Here is a 24,489-nt window from a genome sequence, read left to right on the forward strand (position 1 = left end):
CCTGCCTCCCTCCTTCCTGGACCCCGGAGTCAGGAGATCTGGGTGACCTTTGCTTGCCAACCGCCTGACAGCCCTGAGCTTTATTTCCTCAATGGTGAGGTGGAGATATCACAGGACAACCTCAGAAGGGCGGGGTGACCATGTGGCACCCAGGGGGGCCTTCTTCCTTGGTCTCCCTTTCGGGCGGCCACCAAGGACATCAGCAGGGACAGCACAGACCAGGTTGGGAATTCAGAGTTTGGGGAGTGGAGAGTTTCCTGTGCTTGTTCACTCCTTCACCACTGATTTAATTAACTCCTTCCTTTGGGCTCACAGACAGACAGGAGGCACTGGATAATGAAGACGAATCCTCAAATCAATAGTGATGTGGTCGCCAGCATTGAAATCCTGTAGTCCTGCCCTTGTTGGAGGAGCTCCAGATAGAACAGGAGGTGGATGGATGTAAGATAAGAACAGCTTCCTCCAGAGAGAACGTGATACTCTCAAGGGGAGGCAGAGAATGTTCAGGGAGACGGGAAGTCAGGGAGGGCTTCTTGGAAAAGGTGGAATTTAAAAACGGGCACAATTTAGACAGAAACGCTGGGATAGAAATTCTGGGGCCAGTGTGTGTCTTGCATTCCTGATAGAGAACAGGAAGGGCAAAGGCCAGGTGGTGGGCTTCTCTGGGGCCCGACAGCCCCGCTGGCTCAAAAGGAAGGCTCCAGGCTCAGGCACTGAGGGGATGAGGTATGCTTGGATGTGCTCTGCACTATTTCTCTCTGGCAAGTTATTGCTGATTTATAGCAGAGATGAAACAAAGTGAGTGAACATCTCCTGCCTTTGCTGGGATGCAAAATGTGCCTTGGTTCTGTCATTGACCATAGCTCTCGCTCCTTCCGTCTCTGTGGGTCTCTGGGCCTTCGTCTTTTGTGTCTTTGTGCCTCTTTTTTTGCCGATATTTAAAAAAAATCTCTTGCCTTTGCTTCCCTCGTCTTTCTTTCCTGTCTTGTGTATCTTGTATGCCTTTGTGTTCTGGGTCTTCCTGGGGTTTTCTCTTGGTTCCTCTTTCTGTTTTTGGTCAGGTTCTCTCTCTCCAATCTTACCTCTCAGCATCTCTCTCCTTCCCAGGCCTCTCTGTCCCATTCCCTCAGGGTCAGCCTTCCTGGCTTCTGGGTTCATACCTGCCGTTCCCCCACCTGGGCAGAGGCTCAGGGCCATGGGGTCTGTGCTCAGAACCTGGATGTGGGGGATGGGCTGCCAGGTCTACCTGAACCCCAGGTGGACCCAGAGGCAAGTGAGGCCGGAGAGGCCTGGCCCCCCTGTCCTGTATGGAGATCTGGGCAGACGGACTCTCCTATCCTTGCTGTGGCTCCGGGGCCAGCAGTGGGGAGTGAGCTCAGCCTATGTGCCAGGCCGGCCTTCACCTATGACAAACGGGGGGCCGCAGGAGAGAGCTGAGGAGTTGAGCAGAGCTGGCACTGCTATCTCCTTGGGCTTTACTGGCGTTGGACAGGGCAGGCAGGCCCGGGTTTATTCACTTCACCCAGGCCCCTAGAGGCTGAGAAATCTAGAGTGGGCAGAACAGAGTTGTAGGTTTCCACAGTGAGACGGGTGAGCGGCTAGAGAGGGTGTGCTTCACGGCACAGGGTGGAGCCCGGCCCTGGCCCGGCTCCTGCTGAGAGTTCTGCACACACAATTAACTGAAGCCAGAGGCTGGCTCGGGGGGCTGGACCCTGCTTCCCGGTGTTGGCTCAGATGGGGTGGGAGTGGGGACAAGGAGGCCCAACACCTTGCCTTGCAGCTGGAATCATCCAATCAACTGAGGCTGTCAGTGGGCTTAAACCAATGAGAATGGACAGCCATGCCCCTGACCTCTGTGGTGTGGCTAATGGCGGCCTTCTGCTCTTGGGAAATCAATCCCCAAGCCAAGGAGGATGCCCAGGACTGCAGGGGGTGCTGCTGGGGCAGGGGTGGGGCGCAGCAGTGGGGGCGACACAGCTCTCTGAAGCTTCAGGCTTCTGTTCTGGGGATGCCCCCCTCCCCCTTCCCACACACTGGCATCGGGCTAGCGTTTGGCTTCATCAAGGGCTCCGAAGGTCAGAGCAAATTAGTATGCATGGGTTTCTCTTTCAAAACACAGCCGCACAAGACTTCCCTGAGATTTAGGGAAAGGGCAGTTTCCTGAACGCCAAGGGGCTCTTTCTGTCCACACGGAGATTATGACGCAAGTTATCCGACCTCTTGGCGCCCCACTTTAACATGGGACCACGGAAGTACACCGCTCACCCTGCCCGGGTCGTCAGGGGACACCATGAAACAAGGAACGCACCGCGCCTGGCACAGCCTGCAGCGAGCACCCATGCAAGCCTCGGCAGCGACCATCCTTGATTTTATCCGGCCACTCGGCACGGAGGCCGCCTCGTTCACCCGCACAGACCTACAAGCCAACGGTCCCCAGGCCTTCAGGGCGTGCAGGAATGGCGGCCACACGAGAAGACTGCCAACTGACTGGCGGCGGGGGTTTGCCCCGGTACGGCCCACAGGGGCTCCGGCAACTGAGCGCCATCCCCACCTGCGGAGAAGGCAGCCATTCAGTTCCCCAAATGGCTGGTGGGAGCCCCAGACAGCAGACCTACCCCATGCACACTCGAATCAGGAGCTTCCAGGGTACTGCGACGGACCCGCACCGCCTTCTCAGACGTTGGAAGATGGCGTCTCCCACCCTCCTCTCTAAACCTTCCCGGCTCCTGCGCGCGCCTGCGTGCGTGCTTGCGTGCGCATGCGTGCGAGCTTGCGGGCGCGTGCGCACAGCGGGCAGGGCCAGTGCTCAGATGGGGCTGGTCTCTGCAGCAGGGGCAGCCTCCGTGTATGATCTGTGAGCTACTGCACCACCTGCCAGAAATTTCTCCAGAAAGTTCCCTTCCCTTGGATTTGGAACTGTAAGATATGAAAGCTGGAAGAGAACAGACTCTGTCCCGGCCCCCTCATCTCCATCCTACTCCTGGGGCAACCAGAGCCCAGAGAAGAAGAAGGACGTCCAAAAACTAGTTTCCCTAGCCTGGGGTCAGGATCGGGAGTGGAGAGGCACAGATGTGACACGGCCAGGCTCTGCCTTCCACTGGTCAGCCGACAGGGTCAGTGGGTGAGGTGGGCTGGACGTGATATTTATTCTGATATATTTATCATGATATATCTGGATATGAGTATTTATTTCCGCAGAGAAGTATGCCTACTTTTGTTGCAACAGATGTTCCTGTTGGTCTAATCCCTAGTGTCTCTCTCTTTTCACAGGGATGTGGAAACAAGAACTATTTCATTTTCTTCTTAATAACCCTGTAAGGGTGACGATCAGAGTGGCAAGAGGCAACAGGGAAGGGTGGGGACTGGGGCAAACCTGAGACTGTGTGCCCAGTGTGAAGAGGGAAGCTGCTACTTAGCCTGTTCAATTTGTCCAGGGAGGGGGCAGTATTGGCAGACTTTCTGATGTTCAAAAAAGCAGCCAGAATTCCATCTTTTTAAGAATTCTCCACATTAAAAAAAAAGTTGTTGGTGAACTTAAAGCACTAAGCCAGATCGAGTTGCAACCTCTAACATGGGCAAATGTCCAACCATTGGAGGACAGATGGAATCCCACTTCGCAACATGGAAGCCCTCCTGCTCTGCCATCCTCTGCTTCCTTCTCCAAGCCTCCGCCAGCCTGGCCCCCTGCATATAACACACCCTCCCAGCTGCTCAGAAGGCTGAAGGGAGTTCATGTGCCACGTCCGGGCCAACGTGACAGAAATGGCAAGTCCAGAGTCTGGCTGGGGACACACTGGGAGGTGAGTAGGGAGTGGGAGAGGGCAGCTGAGCGCTCTGAGGAGCTTCCAAAACGTTAATTTCTTAGGAACAGAGAAAGAAGGAAGGTGGCATAGCAACAGCTGGCTCTGGGCAGTGAGCAATCCTGTATGAAAATAAAACATTTTACAATCCACAACCGTGGCTCATTAAGAATGAATGGATCTACGGGTATAAATAGCACGCTGCGTTAAGAAGTCAGGAAACAGCATATGGGTTTGATGGAAAAACGGCTGCCACTGAACTGCTGATTAGCTCTGTCGGCTGCAGCTCTGCACTAACGAGACAGAGGTCTGTGGTTCCAAGCTTTCGTGGCCCATGTGGATTTCTCCATCTTGGGCCATAGCATGAATCCCCATCTCCCCAGCTCCCTGATCACAATATGGGGGCAAACTCTGGACACACGGGAACAAGTCTATATTGAATTTCCCTCAGTTTCTAAAGCATAGTATCCTCACTATAATAGTCAGCCTTTGCTTGAATGCTCCCAGTGACAGGGAACTCACTACCATATCAGATACAAAACATCCAATTCTGTGGCTACTGAACAAGAGATACAAAGTTCCCCTTTTCTGTCCCAGCCCTGCTTTGAGGAAAAGCAGCCCCAACTAGCCATGCCATTTATTCTATCTGATGGGATACAGGCTAGATGCAAAAAGGAAAGCCTGGATAGGAATGGGTTGAGCCAATCACCTCCTCCCCGAGTGCGATGTGGGGTCCTGAGAACTGCCAGAGGAAGGGCATGACAGATGCAGGGGATGGAGCTGATCCGAAAGTTCCCTGAGAAGTAGAAGCATCTGCTGCCATACTCCTCCACCCCACAGGTCTCGCAAGCCTTGTCTCCTTCCCTGCTTCTGGAAGACCTTCCCCAGCAGCCTGGCAGCAACCCCTGTACTTGAGCTGGCCTTGGTGGTCTCTGTTCCTGGCAACCAAAAATCCTCTCACCAAATCTGAAAAGCCAGTGTGCATGGTGCTGATTAATGCAATGGTTTACTCCATGTTGAACTCAGAGGGGAGAGGAATGGGCTGCGATTCAGAAGCCTCTTGGCTGCAGCCTATAGGACAGCCTCCCCCACTCCTCGTCCTTCCTGAAGCTGCCCCCACCCCCAGGCTGTCTGACCATCCGGCAGCTGATAAAGACCGTGAGCCACAGAGCTCTGGCTGCTGCCAGTGCGGCACCCAATGTACTGGACACGGTGGCAAGGGGTGGGAGGTGGGCCAGCCACGGGTCATTCCAGAAGGCAAAACATAGTAGACTGACCTGAACCAGACTGCTCAACCCAAGCAATCCTTACGCTTGCTTTCCCTGGACTGCAAACAGAACCGTAGTTGAGGATTTAAAAAAAAATTGTTTAAAATTTAGTGAACCAAGGAAGCGATAATGAAACCCCTCTATTTTTCTCAAAACGGTCCAACTGGAACAAATCCAAAACCTTGAAAGTACTTTTCTGGAACAGACCTTGAAGTCAACCAGTGTGTAAATCTGTTCAAATCCTTCTAGGAAGCCCCTGCTCTGCTCATGGGGCTGCCAGAGGGCGGGGGCAGGGGTGGGGGGTGGGAGGGCCCTGCAGAAGGATGGTGACTCTGGCCTCAATGGAGATGGGAAAGTGAACTTGCCCCACGGCTACAGGAGCTCTAGAGGCCTGCCTGTGCCTCAGCCAGGGGCTTTTTGGCCTACCACGGCTTCTCTGCCATTTCCAAGGAGACGCAGTGGGGAGGAAGTGGGTATTTGTACCCTGTGGGTAGGGCTTTATGGGGCGTGTGGTGGAAGGCAAAATGAAAAGGCCTCCCTAATCCGGGCAGGCCACAGGGCAGTGATGAAGGCTAGACAAGGGTCCCCTCCCACCTGCCCAGCCCCAGGCTCCCAGGGAGAGGCTAACATAGCAAAGCCTTCCCAAGCCGGGGTTGGTCTTTTAGGGATCCCAGCTCTCTGGCTCCCATCCGAGAAAAGTAGACACATCCTAGAAAGCCCTTTAAACAGTGTATGGACTCTAGACTCAGGGCTTCAGGCCCCCAATTTCAGGAGCTCAGCCACAGCTGGGCAAGTTGGGGCAGACCAACCATCAAGCAGATCCAGGGCAATGTTGCCCCCAGTCAGAGTACTGGGGGCTGAAGAAAAGAAGAAGCCCCATCATGTTAAGGATCCTTGGAGAAGCACAAAATCCTATCTGAGAATAATTTCCAGATGTAATGACTTTAGTCAGATAAATTTAGCTCTCTCTCTCTAGTTCTTATAGGGAATTAGGCTCATCCAGTGTCCAATACGAGCCCCCCTCCCCACTGTCTGCTTCTATCATAATGCAAGGCTGCAGAAGTTAAAGGCTTGCTTTTTCAGCCTCCCCTTTTAACTTTCTTCCATTCTTTATAGTGATGGCTGGAACTGCAGCAACCATCTTGTGACCATGAGGGAAAGAGCAAGAATTATAGACACCTGTCTTGACATTACTGAGCTGCTGAACCACAGCTGCAGGTGCCTTCCCTAAACTTTCTAGCATATGACAAAAAAAGTAATATCTTATATTCTAAATATGCCAGATTAATATGGTACCCACCACCCCTACCGCCAGCAAATATCTTTGTACGTAGCCCAAGGGTGGGAATCCAGCTCCAAAGGAAAGAAGTCTGCTGAACAGGTGGGCAGAGCTCTAAAGGGATTAAGACCCAAGAACCCATAGTACTGGTTCCACATTTTATACCTTCTTTTCACAGGGGAGCAAAGAGACCCAGGAGTGTGCAAAAGCTGGCTTTAGTCATTGTTGCCATAAACTTGGAGCAACGATCCACCACTGAAAAGTGGCATGGAGCACACAACCCATTTAGATTGATCAGGTAGGAGGGTGGACCTCTCCCAGAGGCATGCACGTCAGACCCACAGCCACTCAGGTCACACTGTTCCCTACTCCATCCTGGAGAAGAATGAATGACCTGAAGTAAGCAGGCTTGCAGAGGGCTCACCAAGGGGTCTGCAGGCAAATCTTTGTCCCACATCAATACCCACTGTCCAGAAGAGGGAGAGAGTAGCAAACCCAGGTACTCAGCCAACCTGTCCTGCACATGCTGGAGAGTCACCAGCTCTCTTTAAGATAACACAGCAGAAAAAAATATTTCGGATCTTTCTCTAATACATTCTTTGTGTTATTTTTAACATTTAGTTGTTTTTTTTTTTTTTTAAGAGAGGGAGGAGTGGGGAGGGGCAGAGGGAAAGAGAATCTTAAGCAGGTTCCATGCCCAGTGTGGAGCCCAACACGGGGCTCTATCTCATGGCCCTAAGATCATGACCTGTGCCCAAACCAAGAGTCAGACGCTCAACGGACTGAGCCACCCAGGCGGCCCTAACATTTAGATCTTTAATCTATCTGCAGTGTGTTTCTGAATACACATGGAATGGGGTGGAAATCCAATTATGCTAATTTCGGTTGTTACATAAACCTGTTATTTTCCCACTGAATTGAAAAACTACCTATGTTCAGCTTCCATACATCCTTAGGTCTATTATTTCTCCATTCTGTTGTACTTACCTATTTATTTATCCTATAAATAAATATTTATTCTGGTGCAAATACTATACTATTTCTACTGTTTACAGTAACTTTATAGTAAGCCTTAACATTTGGTCAGGCAGCTACTACCTTGCCATTCTTTTTTTTTTTAAAGATTTTATTTATTCATTTATTTGAGAGAGTGAGAGAGAGAGAGAGCACATGAGAGGGGAGAGGGTCAGAGGGAGAAGCAGACTCCCCGCCGAGCAGGGAGCCCGATGCGGGACTCGATCCCGGGACTCCAGGATCATGACCCGAGCCGAAGGCAGTCGCTCAACTAACTGAGCCACCCAGGCGCCCCCCCTTTTTTTTTTTTTAAAGATTTTATTTTACCTTGCCATTCTTAAAAAAACAACAACAAAACATTTTGTTAAATTGAAATATAACTCCTATACCATCAAATTCACCCTTTGAAAGTGTACAATTCCATGGTTTTTAGTATATTCAGTAAGTTGTGCAAGCACCGCCACTATCCGGTTCCAGAATATCTTCATCACATGTTCTCTGTACCCATTAGCAATCCTTCCCCCTTCCCCCCCACTCCCCAGCCCTGGCAATCACGAATCTACGTTCTGTCTCCATGGATTTGCCTGTTCTTTTTTTTTTTAAAGATTTTATTTATTTATTTGAGAGAGAGTGGCGAGCGAGCACAAGCAGGGGGAGAGGGAGAGGGAGAAGCAGGCTCCCCGCTGAGCAGGGAGCCTGATTTGGGGCTCGATCCCAGGACCCTGTGGTCATGACCCGAGCCGAAGGCAGATGCTTAGCCAACTGAGCCACCCAGGTGCCCCATGGATTTGCCTGTTCTGAACATTTCATATAATTTCAGTGATACAATCGTGTGACCTTTGTCTCTGGTATCTTTCACTTAGCATGGAGTGTGCACGATTTATCCATGTTGTAGCCTAGTCAGTAATTCATTCTTTTTTAAGGCTGAATAATATATTACTGCATGATTATGCCACATTCTGTTTATCCAGTGGATAACAGAAATGTCTGAATCCGTTCCTTCCTAAAAACTCCACTGGGAAATCAGAGAGGAATTATTACACTTATTAATTCAGAGGGATCAAGATCTTTGTCTGCCTGTTTGTCTCTTGCTTTTTGTCCTGTGATAACGTTCTATAATTTTCTTCAAGTTGGACCTATAATTGCCTTTCAACTTCACTTCTAGGCATTTTATAATTTTTACTGCAATTATGAGTGAATTTCCCCATTTTTCCTTCTAATTAGCACAGAGTAAAACTATTCGTTTTTTTTGGTGTGTAAACCATCGATTTACTTTGCATCCTGTCGGTTCCCAAATTGTCTTATTAATCCCAATGGGTTGTCTTAGTAGGCTCTCTTGGGTTTTCTTAGTATACAATCACATTATCCGCAAATAAGATAATTTCTTCTCTTTTCCAATAGCAACAGATTATTTTCTTGCCTTATTACATTATTTAAATATTACAAAACACAGTCAACTGATGGGGGTATTCTTTTTTTTTTTTTTTAAAGATTTAAAGAGAGAGCGAGAGAGACAGAGAGAGAGCATAAGCCGGGTGAAGGGCAGAGGGAGAAGCAGACACCCCCTGAGCAGGGAGCCCGACCTGGGGCTCGATCCTGGGACTCCGGGATCATGACCCGAGCCAAAGGTAGACACTTAACCAAGTGAGCCATCCAGGTACCCCGATGGGGGTATTTTTTCTTTTTTAAGATTTTATTTATTTATTTGACAGAGAAAGACACAGTGAGAGAGGGAACATAAGCAGGGGGCGTGGGAGAGGGAGAAGCAGGCTTCCTGCAGAGCAGGGAGCCCGATGCGGGGCTCAATCCCAGGACCCTGGGACCATGACCTGAGCTGAAGGCAGACGCTTAACGACTGAGCCACCCAGGCGCCCCGAAACTTTTTTTTTTAAAGATTTTATTTATTTATTTGAGAGAGTGAGTGAGAGAGAGAGAGAGGGAGGGAGAGAGAGAGTGAGGGAGGGAGAGAGAGAGAGGGAGATTCAGAGGAACACAGGCAGGGGAAGAGAAGAGAGAGCATCTGGTGCCAGGAGCAGCTTTTTTTTTTTTTTTTTAAAGATTTTACTTATTTATTTGACAGAGAGATAGGGAGACAGCACAAGTAGGCAGAGTGACAGGCAGAGGGAGAGGGAGAAGCAGGCTTCCCGCTGAGCGGGGAGCCCGATGCGGGGTTCGATCCCAGGATCCTGGGATCATGACCTGAGCCGAAGGCAGCCGCTTAGCCAACTGAGCCACCCAGGCGCCCCCAGGAGCAGCTTTTTTTTAAAGATCTGAGAGAGCGAGAGAGAGTGAGCACACATGAGTGGGGGGGGGCAGAGGGAGAGGAAGAAGCAGACTCCCCGCTTGATCCCAGGACTCCGAGACTATGACCCGAGCAGACGATTAACCTACAGAGCCACCCAGTTGCCCCCAGGATCAGCTTTCATGCTGAGAAGCAGGGACTGTGGGGCAGGAGGGGGATGATGGTCCTGGGGTTCCCAGAGGCAGGGGCCTGGGAGAAGAGCTGCTTCATGAGAGTGGGAGGGGTTTTAATAGTCTTCAAGTCTCTCTTGGTGCTGTCCAACAGAACCCTGACCCAGGGGAGCCTGCAGGCCCTAAGGAAAATCCTTCCACAGTTTTTCAAATCTTTTGGGGGCGGGGTGGGGGCAGTGGAATGGGTAGTTCATTCATTCATTCATCCACTCATTTACCTAAGAAGCATCTATCCCACTGCCTCTCCCATGGTAGGTGGTAAGGGATTGGCCTATTCAGGACACACATGGCCCTGCCCATATGCAGCTTCCAGTGTGGTGGGCGGTCCACACCCCAGTGCTGGTTACTTTATTTCTGCCTGGCCCTGAGCTCAGTTTTGGTTGAATGGGGTGCTCTAAGGGCTGTGCTTAGCACATAGGCTCTCACTTGGACCACAAACTGCAGTTTGGACCCCAGCCAACTGCTGGGCACCTGGGCATGGCTGCTGGTAGGGCTGGGGAGAGGAAGCCACTCTTGGAGCTGGAAAAATGCTAATTGGTTCCCCAGTTGTCAGTGGTCTGGAAAGGCCCCGTGGGGCCCCTACACCAGACTCCCAAGGCTGCTGGCCCTGGGCTGTCTGCTGCCGGGAGTCTGACAGCCTGGAGACCAGCTTGAGAAGGAACTGGGACTGAGGCGGCAGGCCCTGGCAGCTCGGGAGGCTTCCAGACAGGCAAGGCAGATCATTAGTGCGGGGCTGCCGCAGGCTTGACCTCCAGGCCTGTATACCACCAGGAAGCCACAGAAGGGCTAGCGTGGGACTGACCTCCCCCCTCGCCCTGGGCCCAGGCCCATCATAAGGATGGTTCCAGCTGGCCTGGCCTTCCAGTCTCCCACAGGTATCCTGTAGCCACCCGAATGCCTCTGTGAGGATATGGCCATGTCTGCGACGGCCAGGGGACCCAAAGTCAATCGGAAAGCACAGATCCCGGCTTCTGCACAGGCTCATCAGAGAGGACAGCCACGAGATCAGGCTTGGAAGCAGCTCAGGAGCAGTCGGCTTGGGTGTGGCCCCCTCCTTGCAAACCCCTGGTGCTTTGGTTCGCATGGCATAGAACCTCTGGGCTTTCGTCCTCCCTCCCCAGCAATGCCTCCTCTGTCTTCTCCACCAGCTCCTAGTCTTCCTCTCGACTGTGGGTTTCCTCAAGTTCAGGCCTGCCCACCCCATGTACTCCATGCACCCCCCAAGGTACCCCATCTCTGCGTGTGTGCAGACACCCTCTGGGCTTCCCCAACCAGCCTGGGGCCAGCAGCCCTCACCTTTCTGCTGCCCATGGGCAAGACACATAAGTCATCTGTCTGGGCCACCTGTTCCTGCTTGGCACTAAAATGCGGATCATCACAGGGCGCCTGGGTGGCTCAGTTGGTTAAGCGACTGCCTTCAGCTCAGGTCATGATCCTGGAGTCCCGGGATCGAGTCCCGCATCCGGCTCCCTGCTCGGTGGGGAGCCTGCTTCTGCCTCTGACCCTCCCCCCTCTCATGTGCTCTCTCTCTCTCGTTCTCTCTGTCTCAAATAAATAAATAAAAAAAATAAAATAAATAAAATGGGGATCATCACAGAGCTGCAACATGGCTGGCCCAGGGCCTGCATGAAGGATGTGCTGCCTTGTACTCTGGGAGTCTGGAGGCTTCTGACCCAGTCTGCAGAGGGAGCCCAAGCTCACCAGGGGGACCGCCACATGGGCTGGCCTGGCCGCTGTGCAAACTCAGTTAATACACCGAGCCGCCTGCAAGCGTGTGGGCCGCTGGTCTCCTCGCCCACGTCACTAAAAGGCCATCTGTGTCTGCATGACTGAGGAGAGAGAGACTCTGCCCTTCCCAGAGGGAAGTGTGCATGCACGTGTATGTGTGTGTGCACGTGTGTCCTGTGTGGATGCTGAGCACATGGGGCGGTGAGGGCCCCTGGGGCCTCCCCTCTTCAACCCACTCAAAGCCGCGTTCTGTCTCCCCAGCTGCAACTCCTCCATCAGCCCGAGGGACACAGATGCACCCTGACGGTGTGGGGGCAGAAGGAAGCCCCAGCTCGAGGGTGGAAAAGGGCCCAAGTGGAGGAGGGAGCCACTTCTCCAGAAAACCCCATTCCGGGCTCCTCCCTGAGGCCCACGGCCGCCCCTGGGGCCAGTCCCAGCATGGCCTGCTCCCCTGCCTGCGCGCCCGCCCCGGGGCCACCTGCACTCGCCCATGGTCCCTACAAGGGCTTGGCTGTGGCAGTGACGGCTGGGAAGGCGAACTCGTGGGAATGAGAAGTGCAAACGGAGTCTGGGAGAATTAGCGAGCAAGGCCTTCTGCACAAAGAGCTGGGGGACGCTGAGGAGAAGGCTTCAGAACAGAGGCCCAGCTATTACTGCCAGTCATGTCTGGAGGGGCTGACCTACAGCCGATGTTTACTTTCTACAGGATATCACTCGGCAACCTTCAACGTTTTATAATAAACACACCTTACTCTTGCAACAAGAGAAAAAAAAGCCCGAATGATATAAAGATAAATGCCAGGTCTTAATCCAAAGACAGAAATCTTTAAGAGCCCTGCAGAAACAGCTCCCATGCCTCCCCCGACCCCAGCATCAGGTAAGCCCACCATCCCTCTGGCTGCTTTCTCTCATTACGGACCCTCAGTCTCTACATCTTGGGCTGAAACCTGAACCCTTTAGGGCAGAAGGAGCGAGGGCCCAGAGGACAAGACCCTGCCTTTTGGTCCCAGCTCAGCCATACAGCAGCTCAGTAAGTGCATCCTCTTCTCCCATCTCAGGCTACCCGTCTGTAATACAGGGTTTAAACACCTGCTCCAACCAACTCTGGAACCTGTGTTGAGACCAGGAATTTTAAAAATTAAGATCCCAAACATTAAAGCATCATGCAAGCTGTGGGGGGCCGTCTACCACACCAGGTACTGTTACCACCAGTGGGGCCGAGCGCCCCTTCTGACGGCGGCCACCGGGCATGCCACCAGAGCAGCGCGGCCTGCACGAGGACCAAAGGACTCCGGGCACAGTCATTTTGCTCATTAGGACCAGGGCAGCCAGGAGTCCTCCCTTCCTGAGACGCAAGACAAGCACTGAGAAGAGACGGTATGGGCCAGCTTTGGAAAGATGCGTTCTCATACTTGGTGAGAAACCTCAGTAGGTATCGCATTCCTGCAAAGATCCCTAGTGCTCACGGCATCTCCGGCCCCAAATGAGCGCTTGCTTGTGAAAAGGCCCCCAGGGGACCCCACCTGCTGCGAGCGATCACTGTGCGAAGGTCCAGCCGCTCACATGGGCGCCGGCAGGGAGCGGAGGGACAGGGAGGCACGATGCGCCGGGATGAGCCCCGTGGCGGCTGTGGCCGACGCTGGCCTGGTGCCCATGGCGCTGCCCGGCTGGCTGATGGCGGGAGTGTGACGGCTGCTATCCCGGGACGGGGGGCAAAGGGGACTTACCTCTCTCTCGGGCCCATGTGTAGACACGACCAGTCTCAGTGCTTCTGGGCTTTTGCTCGGCGGGCTCCATGGGCCAAGGTCGGAAGTGGGGGTCATTGGCCCGGCCGGGGGTCTTCAGCGGCAGGATGTACTTGGGGAGCCCTTTGTAGAACCAGGCCCCCGACCTCTTCCAGACCTGGCAGGGGTGACATCTGCTTAGAGCAAGGGACACACAGCAGCCCTCCCTGTGCCGTGTTCCCACGCTGGCTTGCTCTCCTCCCCTGTTGGGAAGTGCTCTGCGCTGTGGGCACCCAGAAGGTGCTCCGCAGATGCCACCCACATTCCTCCCACCTGCCCCTTCCCTCGAGGCTCTGGGGCAGAGCGAGCGACAGGAGGCTCGGCGAAGGGTCAGGCTCGGGGACGGAGCAGTACCAGAAGCTGTTCTAGAGGGCTCCCCGGGGACGAGGCTATCCCCGCAGGTGCAGGGAGGGCCCCGACCGCAGAGAGCCCCAGGTTAGAACTGATACCTGCACTGAGATAAGGTCCCCGAACTCTTCATGCCTACTTCAAGAAACGCCAAGTACTCCACAATCTCTCCACCAAAAGAAATACATTTAGGGTATTCAGTAAGAGGACGGGGAGAGCGGGAAGGAACGTGACCTTCTCAGAGAAGACCTTGGCAGTTCAGAGCAGACGGCCTGGGTTTGGATCTGGATCTGGCAGCTGTGAGATCTGGACACATCGACCTTCCAGATCCCCAGTTTCAGCACCACTAGGTGGAATGTAGGAACGGGGCCCGCCTCACAGAGCAGCCACGAGGACCAGACTTTGAACGAACATAAGGCCCCACTGGGCACAGAGCAGCCCCTCGACAGAGGTGACGCTCATGATCATCCCTGCTGCCCGCTTCCTCTCATCCGCCACACATGGAAGTTTTACAGCCAGTGGACTAAGTTCCCTACTCAAAAGAGAGAATTTATTTATTTATTTATTAGAGAGGAAGGGGGGTGGGCAGAGGGAGATGAGAGAGAGAGAATCTTTTTTTTTTTTTTTTTTAAGATTTTACTTATTTATTTGATAGAGAGAGACAGCGAGAGCAGGAACACAAGCAGGGGGAGTGGGAGAGGGAGAAGCAGACTTCCCGCGGAGCAGGGAGCCCGATGCAGGGCTCAATCCCAGGACCCTGGCATCATGACCTGAGCCGAAGGCAGACGCCTAACGACTGAGCCAGCCAGGCGCCCCGAGAGAGAGAATCTTAAGTAGGCTCCACGCCAGGCTCGATCTCACAACCCTGAGCCAAAATTAAGAGTTGGATGCTTAACCAACTGAGCCACCCAGGTGTCCCTCAAAAGAGAGAATTTAAAATCAGAAGGTCAGAGGCTGCCCCGATTCTCTCTAGGACAGATTTTTCTAATCCCCAAGCCTCCTCTGTACATTAGTTCTGTGGGATGTTAACATGGGCTGGACCCAAAAAAAAAAAAAAAAAGGTTCCTGGTCATGTATACTTGGGAAGCACTAGGTTAAATGAAGCATTATTGCAGGACTTCTCAGAGCCTTTATTTAAAAAAAAATTTTTTTTTGAAGATTTTATTTATTTACTTGACAGAGACACAGCAAGAGAGAGAGAGAGAACACAAGCAGGGGGAGTGGGAGAGGGAGAAGCAGGCTTCCCACTGAGCAGGGAGCCCGATGCGGGGCTCGATCCCAGGACCCTGGGATCATGACCTGAGCCGAAGGCAGATGCTTAACAACTGAGCCACCCAGGCGCCCCATCTCAGAGCCTTTAAGATGCCAATGTACATAGGGTTCTCCAACAGAGCCAAAGAACATACAGTGCTTCTCACTTGGAATCTACTCAACAGGTCTTCCTAGAGAAGCTCAACCCTAGTAATTGGTCTGCATAGACTCAGCACCTAACTGTGCAGCACTGAAATCACTCAACTATCTTGAATCATCTCTTTATGCTCCAGAGTGCCAGGCATGGGGCCACTGAGTCCCAACCCTGTCCCTGGCTCGAATCACTCACCCCTCCCCCCCAGCTACCCTGTGCAGAAGGGCCTGCTTTTGTGTGGCTCTTGAATAACATAGAACCTATCTGGTAGGATGAATGCCTCGTGGCGCCCCCTTTAAAAAGCCCTTCCTGGTCCTCTCATGGCCCTCCTACAGGAAGTATTTGACTTGATAGCGTGTACACATGGCCTAAAATTCACCAAGTGCAAAACTAAAGTCTCCTCCCCATTCCCAGAGGCATCTGGTGATAAGTTCTTTGAGGAAGCTCCGTATTATCCCCACTTTCCAGATGGGAAAATTGAGGCTCTGACAACTTAAGCAACTTGCCCAAGGCCGGCCCACTGTTCTACTGGCCTCTATTCCACACTGGAGGCCCCAGAGTCTCATCCCAGCAGTCTACAGATGCAAAGTAGATGCTCACTAAGTGTGGCTGAGTGGTGAGTAAAGCTTCAGCAGGGCAGACATCATCGTGGACTGAGTGTCCAGCAGACGGTGCCTGCAGTGGAGGGAGCTGCCATACAGGGAGAGGGAATGGGCTCAAGCAGCGGCTGCCAAGACCACCCTGTCTCTGCAGAGCTGCTGTGTGGTTCCTGAGAACAGGGGCCCAAGCCCAAGAGGCCATGGGTGGCCAGTGAGGGGCTCACTTTGCCTCCCATCAGTGCTGGCTTTGCCTGCCCTCCCCTGAGCACACAGGCCTCCTGCCCCCCAACATGGGCTGGGCCTCAGGGGGACCAAATGAAGCGAGCCCTTGAGAACCATGTGTATACCCTGGGCATGTACACAATTTGTTCTGAAGGATCCTGTAGACGCACCCTGTGTTTGCCTCCCACCTAACTCTACACCAGGGCAACCGTTCTGTGTTAATAAGTAATGGTCTCCACCACCACTTTTTAATGGCTTCATAGTTTGAATTTTTTAAACCTAATTAAAGCAGCCCTCCACTGACAGACATTTAAATGGTTTCCAAAGTTTCACTCTTGTGAACAGCGCTGCAATAATCATCTCTGCAAACACATCAGACAAGTGTCTGTAATGGCCTTAGAAAAAACCCCGGGGGGCGGATCTGCTGGGTCAAGGCATGTGTATCCATTGAGATGGTGACATACATCGTCAGACCACCCTCCAGGAAGAAAAGCTGAGTTTCCAGTGGAGTACTAAGTGTCTTCAGGGTGGAAAGCCTGCACTACACTTCCTGGTGGGATCTAGGGTCTGGCCTGGGGACCCGGCTCAGAGCAGTCTCCATGGGCTGGCGGGTGTGGGGGAGGTGCGTGTCAGGCCCCCAGGCCATCAGAGTTAGGTGCCACAGGAGGGAGGATGGGGACCCCATGGTCACCCCGGGGGCACACTGTCACGTGGGCCTGTTTGAAGGGGAGTGGGCAGGACAATAGCGAGGGTGACTCAGTGACATGGTTTCCATGTCACTGTTGTGTGGCTTTCAGTGGGAGAGACCAAGATGCTACGGAGCTGCGTTTGGGGATTCCACGGGGCCAGACGCATCCCTGATCCTCACTGAGGCCTCATCGTGGTCTCCTTTGCTCTTCCTGCAGAGCTGGGACTGTGGTTCTGGCCCATGTGTGTGCATAGTCCTTGCTGTCTTTATTTTAATTTAAAAAATATCCATAGGGGCGCCTGGGTGGCTTCGTCGGTTGAGCGTCTGCCTTGGGCTCAGGTCACGATCCCGGAGTCCTGGGATCGAGCCCACGTGGGGCTTCCTGCTCAGCGGGGAGTCTGCTTCTCCCTCTGCCCCCGCCCCCACCCAACTGCCCCGCTTGTGCACCCTATCAACTAAATATTAAAAAAAAAAAATCCATAACATGTAATTTACCATCGTAGCCATTTCTAAGTTTATGGTTCATGTTGTATAGCCAATCTCCAGAGCTCTTTTTATCTTGTAAAATGGGAATTCTGCACCCACTGAACAACAGCTCCTTATTCCCCTATCCCCCCAGTCCCTGACAGCCATCATTCTACTTTCTGAGAATTTGACTCAGAAAGAATTTGATGACGCTAGGTACTTCATATGAATGGAATCATAGGGTATTGATCTTTTTGTGACTGGCCTCTTTCACTTAGCGTAAGATCCTCAGGCTGTTGCAACCTGTGTCAGAATTTTCTTCCTTTTTGAGGTTGAACAGTATTCCATTGTAGGTCTATACCACATTTTATTTAGCCATTCACCCATTGATGGACACTTGGGTCGTGTCTACCTTTTTTGGCTGGTCCTTTCATTTTATTTATTTATTTTTTTAAAGTTTTTTTTTTTTTTTAACGATTTTATTTATTTGACAGAGAGAGAGCACAAGCAGGGGGAGCAGCAGGCAGAGGGAGAAGCAGGCTCCCCGCTGAGCCAGGAGCCTGATGCGGAACTCGATCCCAGGACCCCAGGATCATGACCTGAGCCGAAGGCAGACACTTCCGACTGAGCCACCCAGGAACCCTTGGTCCTTTCATTTTTAGAGACCACTAGGCTCTACCATCCAGGAAGCGGGGGCAGGGCAGTCACCACTGTATCTTCAAACTCCTAGCACATGCCTGACACACAGTAGGTGCTCAGCAAACACGGGCTGCATGGCTGAACTGGCAGCTATAGGGAGTCTGCCAGAACGTGTCCCAATCCATATAGTTGTCACCTTCCTGGAGATGTGGCCTGAGGGTTTCACCTAATTGTAATTAATCAAATGGATTTATTATTTCAGATTAGAGAGGGATAAAGAAGAAGTGTTTAGGAGTCTCTGGGTGGCTCAGTCGGTTAAGCGTCTGCCTTTGGTTCAGGTCATGATCCCAGGGTCCTGGGATCAAGCCCAGCATTGGGCTCCCTCCTCAATGGTGAGCTTCTTCTCTCTCTCCTGCTCCCCCTGCTTGTGCTCTCTCTCTCTCTCTGTGTAAAATAAATAAAATCTTAAAAAAAAGAAGAAGAAGAAGTGCTTAGCAGGGCGTGACAGTGCCCAGCAAGATCCAGGGAACCTCCCTGACTCTGCACTCCCAGCACTTCCTCGAGCACCAGTGCGACCCGCAGCCCTGGCTGTCCCATGCTCCCCTGGCTCATCATAGCCAGCAGGCCCTGGGCCCTCAGCCTCACCTCCTCTTGCAGTGTTCTACCTCCACCCCAACCCCATGCTTAAAAAAATACTGATCAATAAAGTGCTTTTAGAAAATAGGATAAAGAGGGCAACCCTCTCGGGTCCCCTCTCTCCTTGGGAGCTTTGTACTATCACTTTGCTCAATAAACCTTGCTTTGCTGCCTCTCCCCACCCAAAATAAGATAAAGAGCCCAAGATCCAAACTGCTAGGCTGAACTGCATGAACATGCAGTCAATGGTTTTTGGTATTCAATCATTTTTGACCTATAAGTCTCCCTGTAAATTTCATATATTCATTCTGATATTTATGCTCAGCAGGGCAATGGCCCCACGGGGCTACCCTGGGGTCCAGTGTGTCTGTCATTCCATGTGAGTCCCCAGTCCTGGGGCCTGAGGTCTGCCTGCTTCTGATGCCACCGCAGTGGACAGAGACCAGAAGACCAGAAAGGCCGGTGATCCTGGACCAGCTGGAGGAGCCACAGTTCCTGAGGCCCCACAGCAGGGGTGACCAGAGCACGCAGGTGCCTTACCCAATACGGAGGGCACTCCTGGGTAGGGGCACATGAAACGTGGTGTTTTGGAAAGTGCCTTCCACATGGGAGAGCAGGACTGCTGAGGCGAGGCGGGAGGGATCCCAGCTGGGCTGAGTCCTGAGCTGCCACCCCACCTGCCCCCCATGCCAATCCATGCCCATCCTCAGACCTTCTCGTGCCTTGCTGCCCACTCCACCCTGCAAAATGCACAACTGGAGCTTTGAATCCAGTGACTTCTCCTCTGTGCATCCGGGCCCATCACCCTCTGCCTGGCCCCGCACCTGGCCCCCTCCCCAAGAACAGCTGCAGGAGAAGCCCTCAGCAGATTGGAAAACCTCCACTTTCGAGAGAAGCCATGGGAGTCTGCAAAGCCCTAGTCTGCTCCCCACGTGTGGTGTGCTGTGATAAGGCCAGCAGAGCAGCCAGGCTCGAAAATGCCATTTAATAAGAAAGGACCCACACGGCCGCCGTGGCACTGGCAGGGGTGGCCGGCGGCCTGAAACCCTCCCCGGAGCACGGCTTTGTGCTCTACTTCGAGGTTTTCATTAGGATTGCCGCTCACGGCCAGCCTGACTGCTGATACTGATGGATATTAGCCAAGCTGTTCCCAGGGAATTTTAATTACCATGATAACAATCGCTAATCATTGGCAGTTCCGAAATGGCCGCGGCTGGAGCAGGTGGTGAGTGCCAGGCCCCGTTGGGAAGAAGAGGATCCTAGGGGCACAGTCACTGGGGAGGATGGGCAAGGGACAGCCCAAGACCTCTGCCCCCTGCCCACTGCTGCATCCCTTCTGGGTGCTCCCGCCTCTCCCTGCCTCCCCAGCGCCTCAGGAGTGCAGCCACATGACTTCAGGGGAGGCGTCCACACCTGGGTCGGAGCAGGGATACAGGCGGCAGCCTTTGCACATGCTGTTCCCTCCACCTGACGGGCCCTTCGTCCTCATGTCCCACCAACGCAGTGACCCTGACCCTGGGAAGACTTCTGTGCCACCTCGAGCCGAGCCAGGGCATCTCTGCCATGCTCCTGGAGGCCATGTGGAAATGCAGCAGCTCCAGCATTTCACCCAGCTAAGAGCTGTGCGCCCAAGGGCAAGGCCGTGCCTGAGCCACCCCATATTCCCAGGGCCCCGTGAGGAGCCGGTGCGTGGCAAGAATGCTGCTGACTGACAAAACGAATGAACAAACGAAGAAGGCAAAGCACAGGAATCATCCTCAGGGGACAGAATGTGGACTCTGTCTTTTTTTTTTTTTTTTTTAAGATTTTATTTATTTATTTGAGACAGAGAGAATGAGAGAGAGCATGAGAGGGAGGAGGGTCAGAGGGAGAAGCAGACTCCCCGCCGAGCAGGGAGCCCGATGCGGGACTCGATCCCGGGACTCCAGGATCATGACCTGAGCCGAAGGCAGTCGCTTAACCAACTGAGCCACCCAGGCGCCCAAGAATGTGGACTCTGTCTTCAGGGAGACCATGTTCTGTCTGCTTAACAAGTTCCAGGCTGGCTCAGTCTTGAAAAGCCACAGGAAATGGCCTGTTACGGAGAAGTCTTCTTGCTTACACTTTGGTCTTTTAAAAAGGGTCTCTTGGGCTGCCTGGGTGGCTCAGTCATTAAGCGTCTGCCTTCAGCTCGGGTCATGATCCCAGGGTCCTGGGATCGAGCCCCGCATCGGGCTCCCTGCTCCGCGGGAAGCCTGCTTCTCCCTCTCCCACTCCCCCTGCTTGTGTTCCCTCTCTCACTGTCTCTCTCTGTCAAATAAATAAATAAAATCTTAAAAAAAATAAAATAAAAACGGTCTCTTAAAGGGTCAACCCGCCTGGCAGAGAGGCTGCACTGCCTTCCCTAACCCGTTACTTGAACACACACACACACACACACACGCACAGCGTGTCAGCATCCCAGGAACTCCACCAGGCAAGCTAAACTTCACAGCATGGCCAACAGGACCCCAGAACTCTACCACTCTTGCCTCCTTGCCCAGCCTCATCTCTTGCCCCCTCCTGCCCTGCACTCGGGACCAGCCAGACACAACCACTCTCACTCCCTGACCACATTAAGCTGTCTCTTGCTCCCAGGCCTTTATGTTTTCCTTCTTCCCTCCCTGGGCTGGGATGAAGAAATCCAGCCTTTAGGAAATTACTTTTATCCAGAAGCTTCCACAGAACCGTGCAGGTCTCCCACTGCAATGCACACACAGTTATGACCACCCATATATATGCCTGTTTCCTGCACCAGATCGAAAGCTCCAAACTCTGTAACAGTAGGATGCACACGGGGCCCCCTACTCCTGATAACACACAGAAATCTGTCAGCTGAGACTACTGAGCACATTCAAATTTCAAGGCTTTATGTAACTCAAGTTCCTTAAGAGAAGCCCTAGCTTTGAGGGTGTCATGGACTCAAGTGGGCCCCATGCCCCAATTCATATGTTGATGGCCTGGGGGGCAGTGTTTGGAGATAGGCCTTTGGGAGGTACTCAGGGTCAGATGGGGCCATAAGGGTGGGCCCTTCCCAATGGGATGAATGTCCTTAGAAGAGACACCAGAGAGCTTGCTTCTCTCTCCTCTGTGTGAGGACACAGAGAGGTGGCAGCCGTCTGCAGGCCAGGAAGAGAGCTCTCACCAGGAACCAACTCTGCCAACGCTTTGCTGTGGGACTTCCAGGCTCCAGACTGGGCAGTAAACTCTTGTCGTTTAAGCTCCCTGTCTATGCTCTCTTGTTATGGCAGCCTGAGCTGAGTAAGACAGAGGGAGAAGCTGCCTGGGAGGTTGCAGAAGATTAAAAATGGCTGCCCATTATTTCCCTCTCCTCCCAATCAAGAGGTGGGGTCTATTCCCCCTCAAATCTGCTCTAGGCTTATGACTTACTTTGACCAACAGATTGTGGTGGTGGGAACGTGGGACTTCCAACCGGACCTCGAGAGGCCCAGCAGCTTCCATTCTCCCTGTCTGGAACACTTCGGCCATCCTGTGAGAGAGCCTTGTCCAATGTGCGATAGGAGAGGCTACGTGGAGAAGAGCTGAGACACCCCAGCCCGAGCCAGTGCCCCCTGCGGAGGAATGAGCCTTCCTGGACCCCTCCCTGGTTGAACTGTCCCTGACTGCAGCCCTTGGATGGCCCCAGGAGACCTCGGCAAAAGAACCGCCCTGCTGAGCCAGCCCAAACTGCAGCCCCATGAGCAAAAGAAACGATTGTTGTTTTAAGCCATTTAAGGCTCCATGCCTCCTCTGTTTAGACACTCCTAGAAAAACAATCAGGTACGTTGATAACTAATTGACTAAAGTAGGAAAGTTAAGTTCAGGGACTTAGAAGAAACAGTTGGAGAAGAAAAGACTCCTAGAAGTTAAAAATACAATGTGGAAACATAAAAATGTAAAATAAAGGCTAAAAGACAAAAACGAGGAAATTTGGAATGTGGAGCACAAAGAGAAAGAAACAGAAAAATGTAGAAGTGATAAGGGACAAAAATCCTCAATTTGAGGGGTCTAATTCCTAATAATACACTCCCCAGAAAAAGAAATAAAAAAAAATTCCTGGAGCTGAAGAAGAACATGTGTCTTCAGGTTAAAAGATTTTTATTGAATATAAGGCAGGAAAAATTAAAAGTAAAAAAAAGCAATAGACACATACTCATAAAATCATTTAGTTCCAAATAAATGTAAAGAAGACGATCCTAGAAGCTTCCAGAAAGAAATAACAGGCCTATGAGGAAACCAGAATCAGAACAGCATCGGACTTATCACTGGCAACACTGGATGTTAAAAAACTATGCATCTAGCGTCCTATCAGTCAAGCTATTGATCAAACATGACAGCAAAATAGAGACTTTTTAGACTCGCAAGGACTCCAAGTTTTCCTTGCACATTCCTTTTTTAAGAGGCTACTTAAGGATGGGCTCCAGCAAAACGCAGGTGAAAAACAGGAAAGAGGAAGACAGAGGATCCTAGAAACAGGGTTTCCAACTCAGGAGGGCATGGAAGGAAATCCCATGAGGCCAGCTTTCAGTAACCAGTGCACGCTGGAGCCCGAAGGGGTCTGCAGGGGTTTCTGACAGGGAAAGAGAAGGCTCTGCACAACAGAAGGTAAAATCAAGAAGCTGCATAAAAGGGGCGCCTGGGTGGCTCAGTTGGTTAAGCCACTGACTTAAGCTCAGGTCATGATCCTGGAGTCCTGGGATCGAGTCCCACATCGGGCTCCCTGCTTGGCGGGGAGTCTGCTTCTCCCTCTGACCCTCCCCCTTCTCATGCTCTGTCTCTCTATCTCATTCTCTCTCTCAAATAAATAAATAATAAAAAAAAAAATCTTAAAAAAAAAAAAAGCTGCATAAAAGGGCATACGTTTCATTATTCTTTTGTCATTGAAGGAAAAAAAAAATCAATAAAAACCTCCAGGGAAAATTAAAACTCAGCCCAGAAAGTCATCATCTAAATACTAGGTCAATAAAATATGGCATAGGAATGAAAAGTTCAAAAGGAATTCATCGGATCATGGTATTAGGCATATTTTCATTGGGGGGATGCGGGGGTCAAGGCAGTTATCAAAATGTGATCTTCAGGGGCACCTGAGTGGCTCAGTCGGTTAAGCGTCTGCCTTCGGCTCAGGTCATGATCCCGGGTCCTGGGATCGAGCTCCGCATCGGGCTCCTTGCTCAGCGGGGAGCCTGCTTCTCCCTCTGCCTGCCGCTCCCCCTGCTTGTACTCTCTCTCTGTCAAATAAATAAATAGGATCTTAAAAAAAAAAATGTGTTCTTCACATGCCATCTGACCCTGAGGTGTTTAATGTTTACAAAAAATAAAAAAAGTTAAATCCCCAATAATTATTGAGCACTCTGTATGTGTCAGGCACTATTCCTAGGATTTTATATACAGTAACTTATTTAACTCTCACCAATACGCTATGCCATGGGTACCATCTTCAGCTCTATTTTACAGATGAGGTCTCACCAGGTGCAGAGAGAACACGGAAGAAAAGAACATAAACTGGAACCCATGCAGTCTGGCCCAGGACCTGCCCTCTTCACCCTCTTATAAAACCATACACGGGTTTGCTAAATCAAACGCTATTTATTGATTTCTCAATCTGAACTAACCTAGGGACAACGTGTTCTAACCTTTCTTAGGTTCTGTATTTGTCTGTCTGGCCTCTGTTAATCACATCGCCAAACTACTGGCCAAAGACGTTGCTATTTGCCCTGTGACGTGGCTTTTGCAGGCACGTGAAAGTCATGTTACAAGCCCTCCGACCAATCCCGAGTCCACACCACACTGCCAACCACTGCCTTAGCTGACTCTCACCCACCAAGCCAGTGTTTGCCTTCCCTGAATCACCCAGGGCTGCCCCCTAGGCCCCAACGCCTCCCTAAACTGCTTCAACTACCAATCCCAAGATAGTTACCCTGCCCTGCCTGGCCTTTCCCATAGAAACCCCAATAAAGGCCCTGGCCTAAGCTTTCCCTTCACTCCTTCTGCCTCCTGACCAAACCTGGTGCTTCCCCATGTGACCCTGTGTATGGCATGCCTCCTTCTCTTGGGAACTATAAGCAGTAGATTGTTCTCTGAAGGGCATTCGCCTCTCTGTGTTGTCACTTAGTCACTTTTGTAC

General features: G+C 52.0%; 1 protein-coding gene across 1 annotated transcript in view; it reads right to left on the reverse strand.

The window, feature by feature from the left end:
* Positions 1-24,489, reverse strand: part of RPH3AL (rabphilin 3A like (without C2 domains)) — a 146,184-nt gene that overhangs the window by 12,654 nt on the left and 109,041 nt on the right. Inside the window, 1 exon segment of the mRNA XM_035027607.1 lies at positions 13,289-13,463. Within this exon segment, the coding sequence (XP_034883498.1) occupies positions 13,289-13,463 (175 nt within the window).

Source organism: Mirounga leonina, unplaced genomic scaffold (genome assembly GCF_011800145.1).
Source record: "Mirounga leonina isolate KUSES-001 unplaced genomic scaffold, KU_Mleo_1.0 Mir_200, whole genome shotgun sequence".
In the NCBI taxonomy this organism is placed as follows: Eukaryota; Metazoa; Chordata; class Mammalia; order Carnivora; family Phocidae; genus Mirounga; species Mirounga leonina.